General features: G+C 35.7%; 1 protein-coding gene across 10 annotated transcripts in view; it reads right to left on the bottom strand.

Moving 5' to 3' along the window:
• Nucleotides 1-21,693, bottom strand: part of SHOC1 (shortage in chiasmata 1) — a 102,854-nt gene that overhangs the window by 24,501 nt on the left and 56,660 nt on the right. For 7 of the 10 annotated variants that reach the window (XM_027614613.2, XM_027614610.1, XM_027614615.1 and 4 more), the window contains 7 exons: nucleotides 21,295-21,389; nucleotides 14,199-14,612; nucleotides 12,239-12,367; nucleotides 10,815-10,991; nucleotides 7,811-7,915; nucleotides 4,599-4,777; nucleotides 3,230-3,302 (listed from right to left, as the gene is read on the bottom strand). In XM_027614613.2, the coding sequence (XP_027470414.1) occupies nucleotides 3,230-3,302; nucleotides 4,599-4,777; nucleotides 7,811-7,915; nucleotides 10,815-10,991; nucleotides 12,239-12,367; nucleotides 14,199-14,612; nucleotides 21,295-21,389 (1,172 nt within the window). The remainder of the gene's footprint in view (nucleotides 1-3,229; nucleotides 3,303-4,598; nucleotides 4,778-7,810; nucleotides 7,916-10,814; nucleotides 10,992-12,238; nucleotides 12,368-14,198; nucleotides 14,613-21,294; nucleotides 21,390-21,693) is intronic. The other 3 variants (XM_027614614.1, XM_027614617.1, XM_027614619.1) reach the window with 3 other exon arrangements.

Raw genomic sequence — 21,693 nt, 5'->3', positions numbered from 1 at the left:
GGGCTCAAACTCACAATGCTGAGATCAAGAGTCTCATGGTCCACCGACTGAACCAGTCAGGCACCCCAAGCTCATACTATTTAAAACCTAATCTCTTTAGCTGATTTGTTTTAGCTGTAATCTTAAAGCAGATTACTTGCTAAATGCATTACTAGGATCTTGCAAGCAGAGAAGATGAAACCACAGTTCTACTTTCTAACACTAGACAGAGAAAAAAGGCCTCACTCCTAGACACAGAGGATAGCTGCTTGTTAAAAGATGGGAGAAAGATTTTTTTTTCAGTTTAGAGAGTCAAATATTTTTGTGTCAGTTTCAACCTTGTTGAAATAAAATAGCAGAGCAGTGATAAAATAATCTCCAAAGCCAAAAGAAATAGAATGTTCAGCATGAAGCCTATATAAGAAGTAATATATACAATAATAATTTGTCCATGTGTCTTAAGCACATCAAAGGAAAAGATGCCCCATTAAGTAGGTCTAAGTATTCTTCTCTGTGGGGCAGGCATATTTCTTCAGCCTCTTCACAAAGTATTACTTCAGTTACCCAAATTCCTTTGTTTCTTAATGCTACATTGCTCAGCACCTTCCTAATTAAAAAAAAAAAAAATGTTTTCAGTTACCCTGATTCCAGACAGGTGTGGCAAGTTCAGCCTCACAACTGTTAACTACTACTTTAACATTTTGGTACTAGTAAAATCTTGTGAATTTGGTGGATAAAACCTCATCTTCCCAGGATCGGAAAACTGGATGAAGTAATAAGATCCAGGCTTGCAAATCTGGACTGTAGACACATGATAATGTCTAGAAATAGCACCTTATAAAGTTCGACTGCAAAAAGTCTTCCATTCTCACATTACTATAATTTAATAGTTAATTTTGCTAAGTGCACTGATAAGCAGACATTTGTAATATTTGTATATAGTTCAGTTCAATCTTTTTCACTAGTCTCAGTCTACTAGGTATATAGAGAGGCATTCATTAGTTCAGTTATTCAATTCATTTACATTAAGTTCCTTCTAATTCCAGGCATTTTTGTGGATGCTAGTAATACAAATTAGGGCATGGTCCTTACCTTCTAGAAGGTGACATGCTAGTGAGGAAAAGAGACAATAGAATCTCAGTTGTTATAGCCTAGGATGGTAAGTAGTGCCTTAGAAGTATGCACATAATACACTAAGAGCACAAGGGAAAGCATTTATTTATTTATTCATTCATTCATTTTTTAAAAGATTTTATTTATTTATTTGAGAGAGAGAGAGAGAGAAACAGCATGAGAGGGGAGAGGGTCAGAGGGAGAAGCAGGCTCCCCGCTGAGCCAGGAGCCCAATGTGGGACTCAGTCCCAGGACTCCGGAACCATGACCTGAGCCAAAGGCAGTCGCTTAACCAACTAAGCCACCCAGGCGCCCTAGGGAAAGCATTTAAATCAAGGCTTCCTGAACAAATGCGAAGCCAGAGGAAACTCTGGTGGAGGTCCGTAGTGGTCCTGTTTTAACTAATTTTTAAAGGACGTGTAGGAGTTAGCTGCTAAAGAAGGGAGAAGAGCACTATGTAGCAGGAACAGGAGGTGTAAAGGCATGGAGATAGGAAATAGCCTGATAAACAGTTTGGTAGGGTTACAGCAAAGATATATTTGGAGATGGCCAAAGATGCAATTTATGGAGGGAAGAGAAATAGTAAACAAAGGGTGACATAGGTTGAGGATGGTATTTTATTTTTAATACTGGAGTGCTTAAAGATTAAGGGAGAGTCATTGGAGAGGAAAGTTGGGCAAGGAAATAACTGATGAGAACACACTGATGCGGGAAGAGATGGGATCCAAAGCAGAAATGAGAAATTGTTTTTCAAAGGGAGGAGATTCACCTCCTTTATAAAGAAAGGAGGAAAAGATAAAAGAATAGAAGAAATGAAGGTAAGTTTGTAGATGGTAAGGTTGTAAGAAGAAAGGTTGTTAAGAGGTATTAAGAGCCCATACAAGGTCAGAGAAGTTAAGTTTGTAGTGGTACTAAACTATCTGATTTTCTCTAATAATGCTCAGGAGCTCAGGTACAGGAACAGAGAGGTTAAACGTCTTGATGGATTCAGAGCTGAGATTTAAATGGAAGGTACAGTAGAAGGACAAGACTGATTAAAGTCATGGGCACATCACCAAGCCTGGAAAGAGAAAAATGTGAAACAAAAAAGGAGGTGTTGATTACAGATCTCTAAGTTGCTGAACATCATGGAAGAGGTAAGATAGCTGTGTATCAGAGTTTAAAGTTCAGAGGTAGCACAGTTCTGCACTATTACAAGGTTAATGGCATAGCCACAGAGTGAATATCATTTCTCCTGTGGAGGCCAGTGAAACTATAAGGTCAGTGTATTGAATGAGCCATTCACATTAAAGACACCTAGGATAATGGCAGCACTAGGAGTGAAAATACCATGAACCAGGTGCACAACTGTCCATGGGTGATGGGGAGTGTTTGGGTGGTTACTAGATGATGGCAACATGGAGTGGTAGCGAACGGTGTGGCAATATGGCATAGGCTCAGAGGACAGAGAAATAATATTTTGGAAAGGATAATGGAAAGCAAGAAATGCCCCTTTCAATCCTATGATATATATTTCATATATAAGAGGGAGATAATTATCAGCTTCTCTATGAAAGGGATACAGGGGAAGCTGTATCATCTGTGAAAAGCTGGGTTCACTTAAGACAAGGAGATTAAAAAAAAGTTAAAGAGTTTACATATAAGCAATGGGTTCCATGGCACAAGGTGAAAAGGGTTGGCAGAGGGGGCAATAGTTGGTAGAAGAGTTGAAAATGACACTAGAACAAGACAGACCTTGGTTCAAATTCTGAGTCCCTCACTTACCACCTGTGAGGTGTGGCATGTTACAACACCTTTATGAACTTTAGTTTCTTTATTTGTAAAACTGATTTGTAGAGTTATTGTAAGTATACAGAATCATTTAGCAACTAGTAAATGACAATCAATAAAAGGTGTCAACTGATAATAATAATATACACAAAAGTACATATAATGTACATATAAGTACATTATAGGATATTTATATTGCACACTTAAAGTTCAGATTTATTTAAAAACTGGTTAGATTCCACTGAGTTATATACTTTTAAAGTATGAATTTTATGTTATTATATCTTAATTTAAAAATTTAGATCACTACATTTTTATATGTTCCAAACCTTTGTTATCAAATGAAGCATAATTTAAAACTCCATACCTTCCATTTTGTTAAGGATTTTAATGAGTAAATGTTTTTCACCATCTGAGTCCATTCTTATTATAATCAGCACCTGATCGAAAATAAGAATTTCATATATCTCTGATTAATTATTCTTTTTCATAGTTTTGCTACTGTGACAAAATAACAAGCTTGATTGGTTACATGAAACTATTGGCAAAAAGATTACCAAGTAAATATTTGTGCTGTAAAAGACATCAGTGCGGGGCGCCTGGGTGGCTCAGTCGGTTGGGCGACTGCCTTCGGCTCAGGTCATGATCCGGGAGTCCCGGGATCGAGTCCCGCGATCGAGTCCCGCATCGGGCTCCCTGCTCGGTGGGGAGTCTGCTTCTCCCTCTGACCCTCCCCCCTCTCATGCTCTCTCTCTCTCTCATTCTCTCTCTCAAATAAATAAATAAATAAAATCTTTAAAAAAAACAAAGATGTCAGTGCTTAAACACAAAGGAATAAATTCTGGTAAGATCAAATATCAATGAAGAAAATATTCTGGAGTGGGGCATTCTTAGCATCCGTGTACTCCCATAGGGGTGACTGTATACATAAATTGTCTCTACCTGCATTCTTAGCGTAAATTCAAACCAGACAAGTTTGAGTTGATTGGAAAAAGAACCAATGATGTGTTGCTATACTTTCCTAGTTATCATTATAGCTTTTTTCTGGTGGTGGGAGGGAGAGGACAACAAATAAATTCCAGTTCTTAAATTTCTTACTGATTATTTTACTTTATTTTAATGACAAGCAAGTTATCTAAGTAACCACAGAGTTGGAGATAAAGACACAGGAGGGACAAAGAAAAAAAAAAGAAAAAAGCCAAATTTGTATCCAGATTTAGCGTAAAGCACTTGAAAAGTTTTCTGGTTTGCAAACATTTAAGAAAGTATTTCCTCTTAAGTTTTTATCAATATAACCTTCAGATGCTTGAGGTAGGGTGGACAAAAATTTCCAATATAATTCAAAGCATAAGCTAAATGCTTTTTTTAAAAAAATAGAATCATATAAGATGAGATTCTGGCTTAACATTAAAAATAAATTATTGTAGTTCTGTTATTTGGTATATGTTCATGAACTTAGATGTACCAGACAACAGTTTTGAAATTTGGAGAGCTAATCCACAGAAAACTGCGTATAATAAAAGTTAAAGTATTTTTAAATTCAAGATACATGAACAATGATGCAAATCAACCTTTCTCTGTGTCTGATTCTGTTTTGTTAACTTACTTAAGGAGAAACCCATCAAGGGACCAAATAGTCTAGACTATTTCATAATTTCAGAGTTAAATGCAAAAATTTCTTACATACAATTCTTGTTTAAGCTGATTACCATTATCTGCTTTATTCCAGCACTTACCTTAATCTGTTGCTCACTTTGCATCCAACTTAGTATCTGACATTGCAGTTCTTGTATCTTGTAGTTGGTTTCAGGCTTTTTTTCCCTAATAAACTGTACAATCTCCAGCTGTCTCCAAATGTCATCCAAATAGGAGCCTAAAATGCTTTTGTAGATATCTTTTGCATTTGACAAATATCCTGTTAAAAACAAAAGCAGGGGGGAAAGGCATATCTTTTTGTTCTTTGAGAAACTCCATGAGTCATAACAGAGTTAATCGTTTTCCGATTTTGATCAAAGATAATGACTAATGAAAACCTTTAAACTGAGTGAAGCTGAAAATTATGTACCAAATGTATGTACCAAGCTTCTTTTAAGCTACATAATGACATACTCTATATATCCTCTGAATATATCCCATCTTTTCCTGCCTTCTGGCTTGGTCTACACTTACATGCAAGTCGTATGGAAATGCCACTTCATTGGAATTTTCTTGGTATTTTATCTATAGAGCTTTTGTACTTAATTTCTTATTTATGTATATGACAATCTCATTAGTCTATAAACTCTTGGGATATAACCCATGATATTTATGCATAATTCACTTATATAGCTGCTAAAATAGCAGAGCCTAAATTCAGACTCACTAAAGCAGTTTCTAAACACAGAATCCTGAGACCAATCCCTGAAAGTTCATATTCAGTAAATCTAGACTCTTTCCCAGGGATTTCTGCCTAAAAGCTCTTCCTGATTCTCTAGACTTTATCTTCTGAAAGAGAAGCCTAATCCAGTAGCATCCCTGTTTCAATGGCTCCTTATCATCTACAGAATAAGGTCTGAACTCTTTTGTGCAGTTTAAAAGGCTATTCATGATTTGTCTCTTTGTTATGTCTTCAGGCTTAGTTCCTATTCCTTTCTACCTTATACTCTTCGATTTAGCTACATGCAGCACACCCACTGGGTCATTCTTCTGGGCTCTCAATTCTGCCTATAATACCCTTTTATACTTTATTTATTTGGCAAACTCCTACTTGTTTTTAAACAAATATTCAGCTTTTAAGTTAACAGTCTCCATCCTTTGTGCCATAGTACATATTGCTGCTATAATACCCATTACACAATACTGAATTCATTTCTGGGTTAAAGCTCAGAAGTGAAACTCTATACCTTTAATCTTGAAACTCATTAACTTGCTAGCTTGAGAGAGGTAGCAAACTAGAAGCTGGGAGAAAAATACAGAATTCTGGAAGGCAGCAGGGCAGACAGCCAGACCCCCATGGACCTTTCTTTCTCTGACACTATGCAGAGAAAAAGAAAAGAGGACAATCTAACTTACTCTTTGATTTTGAGAGGTTTAGAGGAGTGAGAAATCTCTCCACTAAAAATGTCCAAGGTGGCTAGGTTATTCCTTATGGCTTGGTACGTAAGCCTTAAGAAGTTCGTTTTCCAACAAGGATTTTACTTTCATAGTATTCCTCAAGGTAACCAAATAGCAATGCCCAAATTTGATTTGGTGAAAGTATTTCTTTGAGGAGTGAAAGTTATTCAGCCCAAGTAGATGGTTCTTAATGGTCTCACCTAATCCTAGGGTAGACTGTAACAGTACCTGAAGGTGAATATATCTCAAGCAATCCTCCATAAATATTATTTCTCTAATTCTAGCTCCCTAGTACTAATAAGTATTAAGCAGCAGTGAGTCACGATGCACTCTCTCTCTTTTTTTTTAAAGATTTTATTTATTTATCTGACAGAGAGAGATAGCAAGGGCAGGAACACAAGGAGGGGGAGTGGGAGAGGGAGAAGCAGGCTTCCCGCAGAGCAGGGAACCCAATGCAGGGCTGGATCCCAGGACTCCAGGATCATGACCTGAGCAGAAGACAGACACTTAACGACTGAGCCACCCAGGAGCCCCCACAATGTACTCTCTTTACAGCACTGGGAGCTCAGATAGTCTATATTCTGACATTCTGCCTTACACTATGCTTTAACAATCAGCTTAGCTTTTGATAGAACTGATGATTTTTTATGGAAGCTGAAAGACAGGTGACTAAATAGAAGGGCATGTAATTTTACACCCTTATACCAATTGCAGGTACTGTAAACTAGGGCGAGAGCCCCCAATCCATACTTGATGGGGATGGAGGTAAAACAACCCAATCAGCATCAACACCCAAGTGGTTTAATTGGAGAGAAAAGGAAAAGCACCATGTTGGGCTTTCTAAAGGTAGTTGTAATTTAGTTATAATAGTTGGCCAGATAATACTAATATAATACTTGGCCAAATATAACTCCCAGTGCCGTAAAGGGAGTACAGTTGTAATTCACTGCTGCTCAGTACTTATCAAAACCTTGGATTAGAGAAATACTTGTCTGGGTCACAGATAAAACAAAACCTCTGGGTCACAGATCAGAGTAAAATTATTTTCACTTTATATTTTAAATAGGTTCTAGAAATTCTAAATTATGAAACAATTCTATAAGCACACCATTACTAAACAAGTCTAAATAATCCTGCAATAAGGAGCCTCAAACAGTAATGTACTGAGACAGATATTTAAATGATTTTCATGGTTTAGAAAAAATTTCTATAACCTTTAAATTTTCCAATGTATTCAAAATAGTTTGATTTTTATTCCTCCAGTAATTCATATCCTAATTTACAGATAAAACTAAAAAAGAAATTGCAAAATATCTTACTACTAATAATTTGGTTATATTAGTTAAGTATATTCATCTAGCAAAGATTCAAAGCCACAAACATTCAATGAAGACCGAAAATGTACATGGCAAAATATCACCTTACATTAAAAAATAGTGCATGACAAAACAATGAATCATGGAACACTATATCAAAAACTAATGATGTAATGTATGGTGATTAACATAACAATAAAAAATTTAAAAAAAAAATAAAAAAAAGTAGTACATGACAATGATTATACAATCAAATCTGTGTAAGGCATTATGACTCTGTAATTCAGGCCTAGATTAGAGGATCCTAAACCTAGTTTTCTAAGTGATGATATTTGTTACAAATGATTTCTTTTAAAGAATACAGGCAGAATAAAAATATATATTCTATTATAATTATGTCAAAATGTATATGATGTTTAATGCGGAAGTAAAAGAGGCTACATCATTTCTTATAATTTCTTTTTCAGGAAAGTAAAAGTTATTTCAGATGAAATATTTCAATAGGAAGAAAAGGGGAAATAAAAATTTCCCCCACTAACCCAATGCTGTGTCCAAGCTACATGTTAAAAGGACATCTCTAATTGTTACCAGAAGATGTAAGAGAGCAGCATGCTTGAACGTTATTTCTTTTTCATCAATTGTACCTAAGCAAACAGAAACATATTTAAAAACATAAGATACACATCAGAATTTTTGAATATGTATCAGAATGCTTAACAATAATAGCTAACATTCATTATCAGGTGCTTACTATGTGCCAGGCTGTATGTAAGCTGGTTATTTCACTGAATCTATAATGATAACCCTGTCAGATAAGTTTATTATGAGCCTCATTTTTTGGATGAGGAAATAGTCTGAACAAGGTTAAGTAACTGTCCAAGGTCAATATGTGAATAAATGGTGGAGCTGGCATTCAAACCCAGATGGCTAACCTCAGTGTTCATACTCTTGTTTTCCCACTTAGGAAAAAAGATCAGTGATTCCCAGTTATAAAACAAGAAGAAAATTAAACTCATAACTTGCCAACTAGTGAAGATAAAGATGGGTGATCATAACATAAAGCAATACCTTAAAATGAAGGTAGAGACACCTGGGAATAATTGTCCAAAGATATGACTCAAACAAGAGATGTATTCACAGGGACAGGCCAATTGTCTACTTAATGTGTTCCATGTAGTTCTAGAGCTTTTTGAAGATGACAGATTGGATTTTACTGTGTGCAAAAGTGAAACCAAGAAGATAGGAATCTAGGCCCTTTGCCCTTTTCTCTGTTTTATATAGTGGGATCCCATGAAATATTTATTTGTACAAAATGTTCTGCTAAGAAGTTTGAAAACTGCTCATCTAATCAATCAATAAAGATCAAGGCAAATATGAAGTAGTCACTGGGAACCAAGAGACAACAGGAGAACCATTTCTGGGTAGTATATCCAGCCCCTGTAAGACTTGTGGAAACAAGTCAATCATGACCTGGAAGGGATGAGAACAGAGCAAAGAAATCAGATTTGGTATCATTTTTCTTCTTTCTTTAGGAGAACATTTCTTGAACATCTCTTATAGTGCAGGTCTGCAGCTGATGAATTCTTTCAGCTTTTGTATGTATGAAAACATCTTTATTTCACCTTTGCTTTCATAATATATTTTTGCCTAGTATAGAAAACTAGGATTTTCTTTCAGTATTTCATTTTATTTTTTAAAGATTTATTTATTTGAGAGAGAGAGAGAGTGGGGGGAGGGGCAGAGGGAGAAGGAGAGAGGGAACCCTCGAGCAGACTCCCAGATGAGTGCGGAGCTAGATTCAGGGCTCAATCCCAGGACCCTGAGATCATGACCTGAGCCGAAATCAAGAGTTGGTTGCTCAACTGACTCAGCCACCCAGGCACCGCTTCTTTCAGTATTTTAAAGATTTTACTCCACTGTCTTTTCACTTGTACAACTTCTGACAAGAAATTACGTCATCCTTATCTTTGCTTCCCTTATGCAACATGTTTTCCGCCCCCCCTCTGGCTGCTCCTACAATTTTCTCTTTACTACCAGTTTTGAGCAATTTGACTATATGCCTTGATGTAGCTTCATTATGCTTCTTATGCTTGGGGTTCACTGAGTTTCTTGGATTTATGGGTTTGTAGTTCCTAACTAAATTTGGAAACCTTTCAGTCACTATTTCTTCAAATATTTTTTTCTGTTTACCCCCTTTGCCTCTCCTTTGAGAACTCCACTTACTATTATGTCAGGCTATTTGAAGTTGTTTCACAGTGCACTGATGCTCTTTTCTTCTTCTTTTTTTTTTTAGATTATTTTATCTTCCTGTGTTTTATTTTGGAATAGTTTCTATTGCTATGGCTTCAAGTTTACTAATCTTTTCTTCTGTAATGTTTACTCTGCCATTAATCCAGCGCAGTTTTCATCTCATACATCGTATGGAGATGATTTTTAAAAATTTTTTATTTTAAAAAATAATTTCTAGAAGGCTGATTTGTGTCCTTTTTCTATCCCTAACTTATTGAACATATGGAACATAGTTACAAGAAGTTTCAGTGCCTTTCTCTAATAATGCTAACATCTCTGTCAGTTCTGAGTTTGTTTTGATGGATTATTCTCATTATGGGTTGTGTTTTCCTATCTTTTGTCATGCCTGGTAATCTTTGATTGGATGCCAGACATTGTGAATTTTACCATGTTAGGTGCCCCACAAATTATGAGTTTTTCTAATCTAGCTGATCGGAGCAGGCATTACTCCCTGCCCTGTGTGAGTGCAGAGTACTACTCCCTCTAATCCTTTCAGATGGTTTGCTTCCCCAACCTCAGGTGGTTTCCTCACATACACTCTGATCAGTACTCTGCTCAACACTCTGTGTAAAGCTCTCTGTCTCTCATATTCTATCCTTTGAACTCTAGTTGCCTTGGTCTCCCTGGATTCTCAGTTCTGTTTCCTCAACACAGATTGTCCACTGGGCTCTGCCCCTACTATCTCTCCCTGTGCTATGGCCTGGCAACTTTTCCAAGGCAGTAAGCTAGGGCAATGGTAGGGCTCACCTTACTTGTTTCCCATCTCTCGGGAATCAGTGTGCTTCACTGCCTGATGTCTAGAGTCTTAAAAACTGGTTTCATATATTTTGTCTTTGTCTTTTCTTTTTTTCCCTGAAAGAAGTGTAAATTCAATCCCTCTTACTCCATCTTGGCCAGGAGAAAAGTCCAGGATTGACTTTAATTAATCTATTTTTGACATCCCCCCTACCTTCAGAGGGAACTAGGTGGTTCAGATGTTAACAATAGGGTTGATATGGTTTTTGCAATAGGAATCTGTCAAGTAAATTATGTCAGTTAGGAGCATTACTGAGAAGCAATGCCAGATGTATTTGTTACCTTTTTCTCCTTACTTAGCTGACCCTCCGGTATTAGTTTATGGGTGTCATATTCTGAATTAAAGTTATGTCTTCATCCATGACTAATTTCTATACCTTCTATATTCAATTTTTACTCATTTGATACAACCCATGAATTTTTATCCTTTTAAATAATATGACTTTTATTTGTACTTACCTTGCTGAATAGCATCACTTATTACTTTTTCTTGTTCCTTTAAGAGGAACCTTGTTTGGTCAAAAATGACAGTGGCAAATGTCCAATTAGCAGCAGGGAGAGTACAGAGGCATACAAGTTTTTTTAAAATAGGAGTAGCTGCTGCTTCTAGGAGACAGAATGCTTGGCACTGGCTATCTGTGAAAGTAAAAGCATTAAAGATAGTGTTTTATAAGGATGGCATGCTCTTTTTGACAAACCAGTTAAACATGTCACTTCATGGAAAACTGAACTACATCCAAATTATTTTCTGGGTTAAAAATCGTGAGATTATATAGAGGTTCATTTTAGGATATTTATTCTAAATAAATTAATAACAAAAATAACAAATAATAAGAAAACAAAACAAAAAAACCCATCTATAGAATTTATATAATTTTATGGTTAATTGTATAATTTCATGGTTAATATGTATAATTTTATGGTTATCCTGCTTATTAGAAAATATGTATTCGGTAACTAATATGGCAAGTGTGAAGAGCCATATAAAGAGAATCACGTATTTTTTTTCCCCTCCACAATTAGCTTACAACCTTAAGCTGAACAAATTTACCACAATGACAAACTGTTTCTAGTTTTCACTAGAATATCAGTATTTTAAGATTTGCATTACCATCTTAAGGTCATAAATAAAACTGAACCGAAAAATGAAAAGATATTAAAAACTAGTGTCATATTTCCTCATTGATTTTAATAATGAGCATGATGTTCTTTTAAGTAGGCTATTCTTTAGGAGTCAAAGAATATTCTTCTTCACAGCAGAAGCAAAAATTTTAATCACTATAGGAAACAATAATAGCTTTTTTAACATCACCCTGACAGTGGGTAAGAGAACAGAGGGAGTGAGCCTCAGCAGTTCATTTTTCCTGACTGGGCAGAAGAATCTGAGCAGCTGCAGTCTGCTGTTCTCTGATGAATGTAGGGAAGAAGCAGTTTATTTATTTTTTTAATATTTTTTAAAGGTTTTCTTTATTTATTTGAGAGAGAGAGCATGAGAAGGGTAAGGGCCAGAGGGAGAAGCAGACTCCCCGCCAAGCAGGGAGTCCGATGTGGGACTTGATGTGGGACTCCATCCTGGAACTCCAGGATCATGATCTGAGCCGAAGGCAGTCACTTAACAAACTGAGCCACCCAGGCAGCTGGGAAGCAGCAATTTAAATGAAGGAAGAAATAACAGTGAGTGGACTGGAGTAGGGCAATGGAAAGGGGCAGAGGCAGTGAATGGGGTGTTCAGGTGTAGGAATATCTTAAAAGTAGGAATGGAATGAAGAAACATCTGAAACAAATAAAAAAAATTACATGGAAAATCAGCTATGTCCTAGATACTCAGGAAAAGGCTTTCAAATTTACTTAATTTGAATGCATTTTAAAAGCATACAGCATACCTGATGCTTGAATTTCAATGACATTAACCACTCTCCTTTCCTGATTTATTTTCTCTATGGCTTTATTAGTACAAACAGGAGGACTTTCTTCCTGAAGAGTTAAAGAATGTTCTTCTTTATCTTGAAATTCTAATAAAAATTATTAATTTGCATTATTCAGGGAAACTTAGTGTTGCTTTACTTAAAATGCTTTCATGTAATATGATCACAATTGTTAAAGTTCTTCCTTGAAACACGTCAGTATTAAATTGAACAACTATTCAGGTCAATGGATGTAACACAGTGCTGAATGGCAATAGTGGAAAAAATCTTGACATCGAATCACTGTTTCAATCTCAGTTCTGACACTAGCTTCAGTGTCCTCATATGTAAAATATACATAAATATACCTATTTTGAATATTGTTATAGGGATTAAACACCAAGTACAGTTCCTGACACCTGAAGGGCACAAACAGCTCAATTTCATTTCTCTGTGACTTTCCACATACCCCTCCTTCTGCTACTAATCCTCTCCTATGCCCCAAGCCCTCCCTGGCTCCATCCTTTCTTAATTAGGTCAGTTCTTACCACTTACCCTTCAGCTCTCAGGCATTTTCTATAAGCCTACTCTACTATGTTGTAAGCTTCTCAAGGTCAGCAATGGTATCATCTTTATCTCTAATATGTATTTTAGTGCCTGGCATACAACATTCAACAAATGTCAGTTTTCTTCCTTCTTTCCTAAGTATTGTAGAGGATGACAAATATGTATATAACTAATTAATTTATTTATAGTTACTTATATTAACTAGATAGTAATGTTATCTATTAATTATATGATTACAGGGTAATTTTAGAAACACAATACCATCTTAAAACATTTTAATATATGAGCTTTAAATACATGGTGGAAAATAATGGAGTAAAATACCCTAAACTAGATTATGTTATTATTTTCAAGTATACTTTTAATTAACTATAAATAATTGGAATAGCTAGGACTAAATAATACAATTACTAGAGTTTTTGAGGGGACCCAATAAGTTGTAACATTCTTTCTTGCCCCTGAAGTAACTATAAAATAAGGCAAGAAGTAAAATATATACCGAAGTATTACCTCTGCTACTAATAAAGGCTAAGTTGGAGAAAGGAGCTTAGTTTGAGAGTCAAATGGGCTTATTAACTAAACAGCAGAATTGTATGTTAATAATATATGAGACCGTAAGACCTAACTATGCTGTAACTCTCACACATAAATATTTTTGTACTTAAGGTCAAGTGTGCTCTCATTTTGTGAGTTTTCTCCCTCTCTCTCTCTTTTTTCCCCTAAAAGTCAGAGCGGGGGAGCAGTGGGAGATTTATTCACGTAATAAAGTGAAGTCTGTGACAAAATATATATATATTTTTGTACTTAATTCTTCTGGGCAATGTATGTCAAACATATTGTAGAATATTTATTATTTCTTTACCAGAAGTGAAATGATATGACACATACTACCTTTGATATGGTTATAAGCAGTGAATGTAAAACAGTTACAACTCACACAGAAACTCTTTGGTAAATTTAAAAAGAGTAATAAGCAATCAAATGGGCAAAGTGTTCTTAAGGACACATTAAAATGTAATACTGAGAATTGTCAGCTAAAAGAGAAAAAAGAATGGCAGAATGATCAATAAAAGTTAGAAATACTGAATCTGTATGGCCAAATTACAAAAGCAAGTTTTACAAATAGTGGCTTTTCTTATAAGTTCAAGTGTACTTTTAAGTTTTTTGGAAAATACATAACTACATCTATATCTAAATAGCTACATCTATCTCCATTTTAATGAGTATCATGAATGAATGATACTTTCTTTGACTTTGAAAAAGAACATATTCTATTTGAAAGAGCTTTACATTTTCTTACCTTCTGTCGTAAATTATACACTTAGTCCTTAAAGCTATCCTATCTGTGCCAAAATATTACTAAATTACCCACCATCATTTTCTTTACTGCCTGTGACTTCAGTCTTTGAGGTGCAAGTTTTATATTTATTTCGCAGCATAATGAAGTCACTCAAAAGGTCCAAATCATTCTCCCATTTTTTACCATGTTTAAAAGATGCTTTTTCAATTTTTGGAGAGGAAGATGATTCAATAGATGGTACTGTGCAGTCAAGTTCCAAGTAATCTTCATTTTCTTTATTTTGGCTTATTCTATAAACTAGTTCTAGATCATTCTTTGGTTTTTCTTCTTTTGGTTGTTTAACAGAAAAATTGTCATCAGAAAAACACAGGTCTGGTACTTCTTCTGCCGGAGATGAAATCTTTTGTGGAAGTAATAAATGATCATTTGTAGATGTCTCATTAATAAGTACAATAGGTGAGGAAAAACTTTTCTGTTCTAGCCATGCTAAAAACAGAAAATAAAAATATCCAAATGACTTCCATGCATAAATGAGTGTTCTACTAGGATATTAGAATAACTTTTATTTGTAAGTTCTCATTGATATAATTTGATCCTTAGAAGTACTTTGTTTATTGCTTTGAAAATCAATTTTGGCCTGAATAATATAAGTTTTTAAAAAGGGCAAAAATTCAGGACCTCTTTTTCTTAATCCTGGAGCTAGGTTACCAAGCAAAGAAAGAATTCCAGAAAAGCCCTATTGCCAATAGGCTTGCAATTAAGTCTAAAGGTAAAAACCTTAGGTATCAAGCAATCCACAGGCCAGAAGAATATACTTGCAATACATACACTTGAAAAAGGACTGTATTCAATATATCCAAAGAAGTCTTATAGCTTAATATTTAAAAAGAAATCCAATTTAAAATTTGACAAAATATGAACAATACTTCACATAAGATATGTACATGCTACAACATGGATGAATCTTGAAAACATTCTAAATGAAAGAAGTCAATCACAAAAGACCACATATTGTATGACTCCATTTATAAGAAACATCCAGAGTCAACAAATCTATAGAGACAGAAAATAGATTAGTGGTTCCACAGCTGGGGAAAATGGGGAGTGACTACTAATGAGTACAGGATTTCTTTTGGGAGATGAGAAAAATGTTCTAAAATTGATTGTAGTGATGATTTAACTCTGTGAATATACTAAAACCACTGAATGGCATACTTTAAATGGATAAATTTATGGTATGTGAATTATATTTCAATAAAGCTATAATATATATGTATATTTTATTTTATTTTTAAGATTTTTATTTATTTGACAGAGAGAGCACAAACAGAAGGAGAGAGAGGGAGAAGCAGGCTCCCTGCTGAGCAGGGAGCCCGATGTGGGACTCGATCCCAGGACCCTGAGATCATGACCCGGGCTGAAAGCAGCCACTTAACCAACTGAGCCACCCAGGCATCCCTATATGTATATTTTAAAGGTTTATTTATTTTAGAGAGAGAGTGCATGTGCAAGCAGGGGGAGGGGCAAAGGGAGAGAATATTCAAGCAGACTCCCTGCTGAGCATGGAGCCAGCTCCTGGGGCTCAATCTTATGACCCATGAGATCATGACCTGAGTTGAAACCAAGAGTCAGACACAACTGACTGAGCCACCCAGGCGCCCTAAAATATATTTTTTAAAGGAAGATATACAAATGGCCAATGATGATGTAAAATGATGTTCACCATCATTAGTCATCAGGAAAATACAAATTAAAACCAAACTGAGATACCACAACACACCCACTGGAATGCTAAAATTAAAGACTGTCAATACCAACTGTTGACAAGGATATAGAGTAACCGAAACTCTTACACATTGCTAGTGTGAATGTACAATGGTGCAACCACTTTGGAAAACAATTTAGTAGTTTCTTTCTTTTTTTTTTTAAAGATTTTATTTATTTATTTGACAAAGAGAGACACAGCGAGAGAGGGAATACAAGCAGGAGGAGTGGGAGAGGGAGAAGCAGGCTTCTTGTGGATCAGGGAGCCCGACATGGGGCTCGATCCCAAGACCCTGGGACCATGACCTGAGCTGAAGGCAGACGCTTAATGACTGAGCCACCCAGGTGCCCCATCTTTCTTTTTTTTTTTTTTTAAGATTTTATTTATTTATTTGAGAGAAAGAGAGAGACAGAGATAGGGACAGAGATAATGAGAGACAGCATGAGCTCTCAGAGCTCCTTCCCAGAAAGGGAGAAGCAGGCTCCCCATTGAGCAGTGAGCCTGATGCAGGGCTCAATCCCAGGACTCTGGGATCATGACCTGAGCTGAAGGCAGACACTTAACTGACTGAGCCACCCAGGCACCCCTTTGGTAGTTTCTTATGAAGTTAAATATACACCTACCATAAGACTCAGTAATTGTATTCATAGATGTTCTATCAAGAGAAATGATAACATATGTCCATAAAAAAACTTCTAGAAGTTTTTTTCCTAATAGTAAAATTCTGGGAAATACATCTAGGAGAGTTGATAAGCAAACTGGGGTACATCCATATGAAAAATTCCTCAGTAGTAAGAAATGAACTAGTCATACACATGACATCATAAGTGAATCTCAAAAGTGTTATGCTGAGTGGAAGAAGTCAGACACAAAACAGTTACTATATGATTCCATAAATGAAATTCTAGAACAAGGAAAACTAATACATAGTGACAGAAAGTAGACGTGGGTCTGACCTGGGGTTAAGGGTGAAGGTTGGAAGAAGAGAGGAATGTAATGACTACAGAGTATAAAGGGGCACAGGAAACATTTTGGTGATAGAAATATTCTATATCCTTGGATAAAGAAGACGTGATATATATATATATATATATATATATATATATATATATATATATATCGGAATATTACACAGCCATCAAAAAATGAAATCTTGCCATTTGCAATGATATGGATGGAACTAGAGGGCATTATGCTAAGCGAAATAAGTCAATCAGAGAAAGACAATTATCATATGATCTCACTGATATGTGCAATTTAAGAAACAAAACAGATGATCATAGGGGAAGAGAGGAAAAAAATAAAACAAGATGAAACCAGCGAGGGAGACAAACCATAAGAGACTCTTAATCATAGGAAACAACCTGAGGGTTGCTGGAGAGGAGGGTGGGTGGAGGGATGGGGTAACTGGGTGATGGACATTAAGGAGGGCATGTGATGTAATGAACACTGGGCGTTATATAAGACTGATGAATCACAGACCTGTACCTCTGAAACTAATAATACATTATATGTTAATTAATTGAATTTAAATAAAAACATGTAAAAAAAGAAATATTCTATATCTTAATTGTGGTGGGTGGTTTCATTGGTATGCACATTTGTCAAAATGCATAAAACTGTACAGTTAAAATGGGTGCATTTTATTATATGTAAATTATACCTTATAACATTTGAGAAAATCTTAAATGTCTATAGGGCCAGAGAAATAAGGTATGTAAATGAATGAAGTATGTATTGCCAGTGCTTAAGGGCACCTGGGTGGCTCAATTGGTTAAGTGACTGCCTTTGGCTCAGGACCTGGAATCGAGTCCCATATCGGGCTTCCCTTGCTCTGCGGGGAGCCTGCTTCTCCCTCTCCCTCTGCCTGCCACTCTCGCTGCTTGTGCTCTCTCTCTGTCAAATAAATAAATAAAATCTTAAAAAAAATATTGCCAGTGCTCCAAATGCAGTCTGTAATTTTGTTTTTGCTTTTATTAGAGATATTGGTTTAAGAAACATTTTACTTTCCTCCTAACTATACTAAATGTAAGACAAAAGTGCCAGAGTAATGCTAAGTGCCAACTAACACCTGGCCTCAATTTATGAGGGCTGGGAACTATGGTGAACTGGAGGTGGGGAGCTATTAATGGCCTGTCTAAAGTGGTGAGCTGCTATTGGTTCCAACCAATTGTTACCATATGAGTATGGGTCTGGTTTTTGGAATTTTTAAAGACAATCTCAAAATACAGATCCTTTATCTGCAACCCTCCAAACTGTAAATGTTGGTAACTAATTAAAACACTATATGGGTCAATAATATGTGGGCTGAGTAGGATCAGAGGCTACCAGTTCGAAACCTCTGAGATATTTTCTAGAGACAACCTGGTATGTTTAGCAGGCAAATATGAACTGTTTATTATTTCCCCTTTCTGATTATTTTCTTCTACTTCTCTCTGTTTAATCACCTGTATCCTGACAACTTGGCAATGAGCTCCTGATATAGTTCTTGCTTTTTATTTATTTATTTTTTTTCAGTTATTGCTTTTTAAACTTCATAAACTATCATCATAACTCTGTTGGATGTCAAGGTGAATTATATGTTTTATTTTAACCTCAAAATAGTTACATACCATAATAAAGACTTTACATAGTCTTACAGATACAATACATTATTCTGGATATTTGAAGACCCCATAAAATCTTCCTTTCCCTTTTCTTTGTCTAGCAATCTGACTTAATCTCTTTTAAAATTCTTCTGAGTACCCACCTAGGCCTTAGGATAGACAGACTGGTGTACATTTCCTTGACATAGTTTATTTTCCTTTCTACCAAAGCCCTCTGTCTTCTGTCTTTGAAACATCTCTTGCTGATAACAATTCCTGCCCCACTTCCTATCTCCTTAGAGCAGTCTCCCAACACACACAATAATATCTAAAATGCATTTTTAAATATATTTACTTACTCTATAATAAACTAAAAGTGAACTTTCCCAACTTCTTTAAGATCTAAAGCTGTTGCACAAACTGATTTAAAAACAATCCATATATACTTCAAAAAGGTGTAATTCAGACTAAATATGTTCCATTTATTATAATGGCATATATAACAACCAAAATAACTCAAAAGATAGATACTCAAAAGACATTTTTGCTGCCTTAAATTGTATAAGTAAAAAATGTTTACTGAGTAAACTCTTTGGAAACAAAGGAAGATTACCTATTGTTAAAGAGAGGTTATTAGATATTATTGAACACCCAGAGTTCACCTGTCAGATAGAAAAATAACAGTGCTGCTTTGAGTCTAGTCTGATATAAATAAACACTGGGCTAGCAATTAATCATTTATAAAAAGAAAGTCACTTTAATTGATTTTCAATTAAAAGAAATTTAAAAACTGAGACGAGAATTTTAGGACAACAAAGGATTTTAAGATGAGCTAGTCAAACTTCCTCATTTTTTTCAAGGAAGAAAATGGGGCTTAATGGAGCTCAAAGTTATAAATTCTGGCAGAGCCAGGGCTAATACTGAATGCTGGAATTTAGTTTCATTTTCCCAATTACCTAGTGGAAAGCCAGTATCTAACATTTTCTCATTCTGAAAAATTCACACAAGTGATATTTACTATTGCGTACTTACATTCTTTTTTTTAAAAAATATTTTATTTATTTATTTGAGAGAGAGAGAATGAGAGATAGAGAGCACAAGAGGGAAGAGGGTCAGAGGGAGAAGCAGACTCCCTGCTGAGCAGGGAGCCCGACATGGGACTCGATCCCAGGACTCCAGGATCATGACCTGAGCCAAAGGCAGTTGCTTAACCAACTGAGCCACCCAGGCACCTGCGTACTTACATTCTAATTGAAGCACTTTTGTTGGCAAAAATATCTCCATTTTAGTATCATCAGAAGATAGATCATCATGACACAAATATGTATTCAGATGTCCCAAAGTTTCTGCCTCTTTCAGATTTCGTCCTCCTTTTTCCCACCACTCTGTGCTTACAGGATTAACTACAAGACTTCCTTCTTCGGGTGCCTGGGTGGCTCAGTTGGTTAAGCCACTGCCTTCGGCTCAGGTCATGATCCTGGAGTCCCGGGATCGAGTCCCGCATTGGGCTCCCTGCTCAGCAGGGAGTCTGCTTCTCCCTCTGACACTGTGCCCTCTCGTGCTCTCTATCTCTCATTCTCTCTCTCTCAAATAAATAAATAAAATCTTTAAAAAAAAAAAAAAAAGGCACCTGGGTGGCTCAGTTGGTTAAGCGACTGCCTTTGGCTCAGGTCATGATCCTGGAGTCCTGGGATCGAGTCCCACATCGGGCTCCCTTCTCAGCAGGGAGTCTGCTTCTCCCTCTGACCCTCTTCCCTCTCATGCTCTCTATCTCTCATTCTCTCTCTCTCAAATAAATAAATAAATCTTTAAAAAAAAAAAGACTTCCTTCTTCAGTAGAAAATATCTTTTTCAAATCCATAACGGAATATTGACTATTGGGCTCTTCACTTCTTGGCACTTAAAAAACAATAACAAACCAAAAACAAATAGAAGCAGTTCATAGGGTAAAAGAAAACACAATAAATAGAACCACACTGAAAATTCCTTATGAAACAGATTTTCACACACTGGAAAAAAAGTGAAACTTGAAGTTATATAGCTAGTATTTTGTCTTCAAGATGGTAATACTTGTAAAAGTCCAGAATATTATAGCAATAGAAGTCACGTAAGGCATTTATTTCAATCTATGGAAATATCATAAAGTTAAAATTATTCTAATATTCATTAGGAAATAGAACCATTATTTTGTTTGAACATTTTAGTAATTACTAAATTAATACATTTGATAACATTTTGAAGAATTAAAGTAAGATTTACTAAATTTGAAATTCTATTTTATTATAATCTGGGTGGCTCAGTTGGTTAAGCGACTGCCTTCGGCTCAGGTTATGCTCCTGGAGTCCCGGAATCGAGTCCCGCATCGGGCTCCCTGCTCAGCGGAGAGTCTGCTTCTCCCTCTCACCTTCCCCCCTCTCATGTGCTCTCTCTTTCTCTTTCTCGCTCTCTCAAATGAATAAATAAATAAAAAAAATCTTTTGAAAATAAAAAGAACCTAAACGAGAAGATATATTTGATCAGATTTTATGATGACTATCATCTTAGATACTGTGGCACAGAGCTTTCCACCTCATTTCTTTTAATCTAAATAATAACAAATCATAATGTATGGAGGAACGGAAGTAGCACAACTACTTTTATCTGCATTATAAGCATCAACCCAAAATTAAGATGAAAAATTCTGAAATCCTAATTTTGGAACTGTGTATTTATGACAGTAACAATAATAAAAAAATAATAAAGCTGACAAGACATTTCTACTAATTATACCTTCTCACTTTTACTTTTTGTTTAGCTTTCAAAATCAGTTAATCTTTACCTGTAGGCAAAAATGGTTTCAGTGAGCTTCTGCAGCTTTCTAACTGCCATACCATCCAGTTTTTGTTAGCTGATTCTTCAGCAGTAAGCAAACTACTGAAAAAGAAGAGTTAAAGCCTAATATATTAATAATATTGAGACTTTTTGTATAATAAAATTGTATTTTTTCTTCTTTTTTTAAAATTTAAATTCAGTTAGCCAACATATAGTAGTACATCATTACTTTTGTTTTGTTTTCAGGGCTGTAACAAGAGAGTTTATAGTTTTCCCACAATTACAGGTCTACCATTTCAGTTTCACTGGAGATAGAGGCTCTGCTCCTACCTCTCAGATACATTTACAAGACTGAGGGGCAGATCTTCTCACTGGATGGCATGTAAAGGAAGAGGAAGAAAGGAAG

This window comes from Zalophus californianus, chromosome 13 (assembly GCF_009762305.2).
Source record: "Zalophus californianus isolate mZalCal1 chromosome 13, mZalCal1.pri.v2, whole genome shotgun sequence".
Taxonomy (NCBI): domain Eukaryota; kingdom Metazoa; phylum Chordata; class Mammalia; order Carnivora; family Otariidae; genus Zalophus; species Zalophus californianus.
The sequence above is the reverse complement of the archived record's forward strand: the minus strand, read 5'-3'. Positions and strand labels throughout refer to the sequence as shown.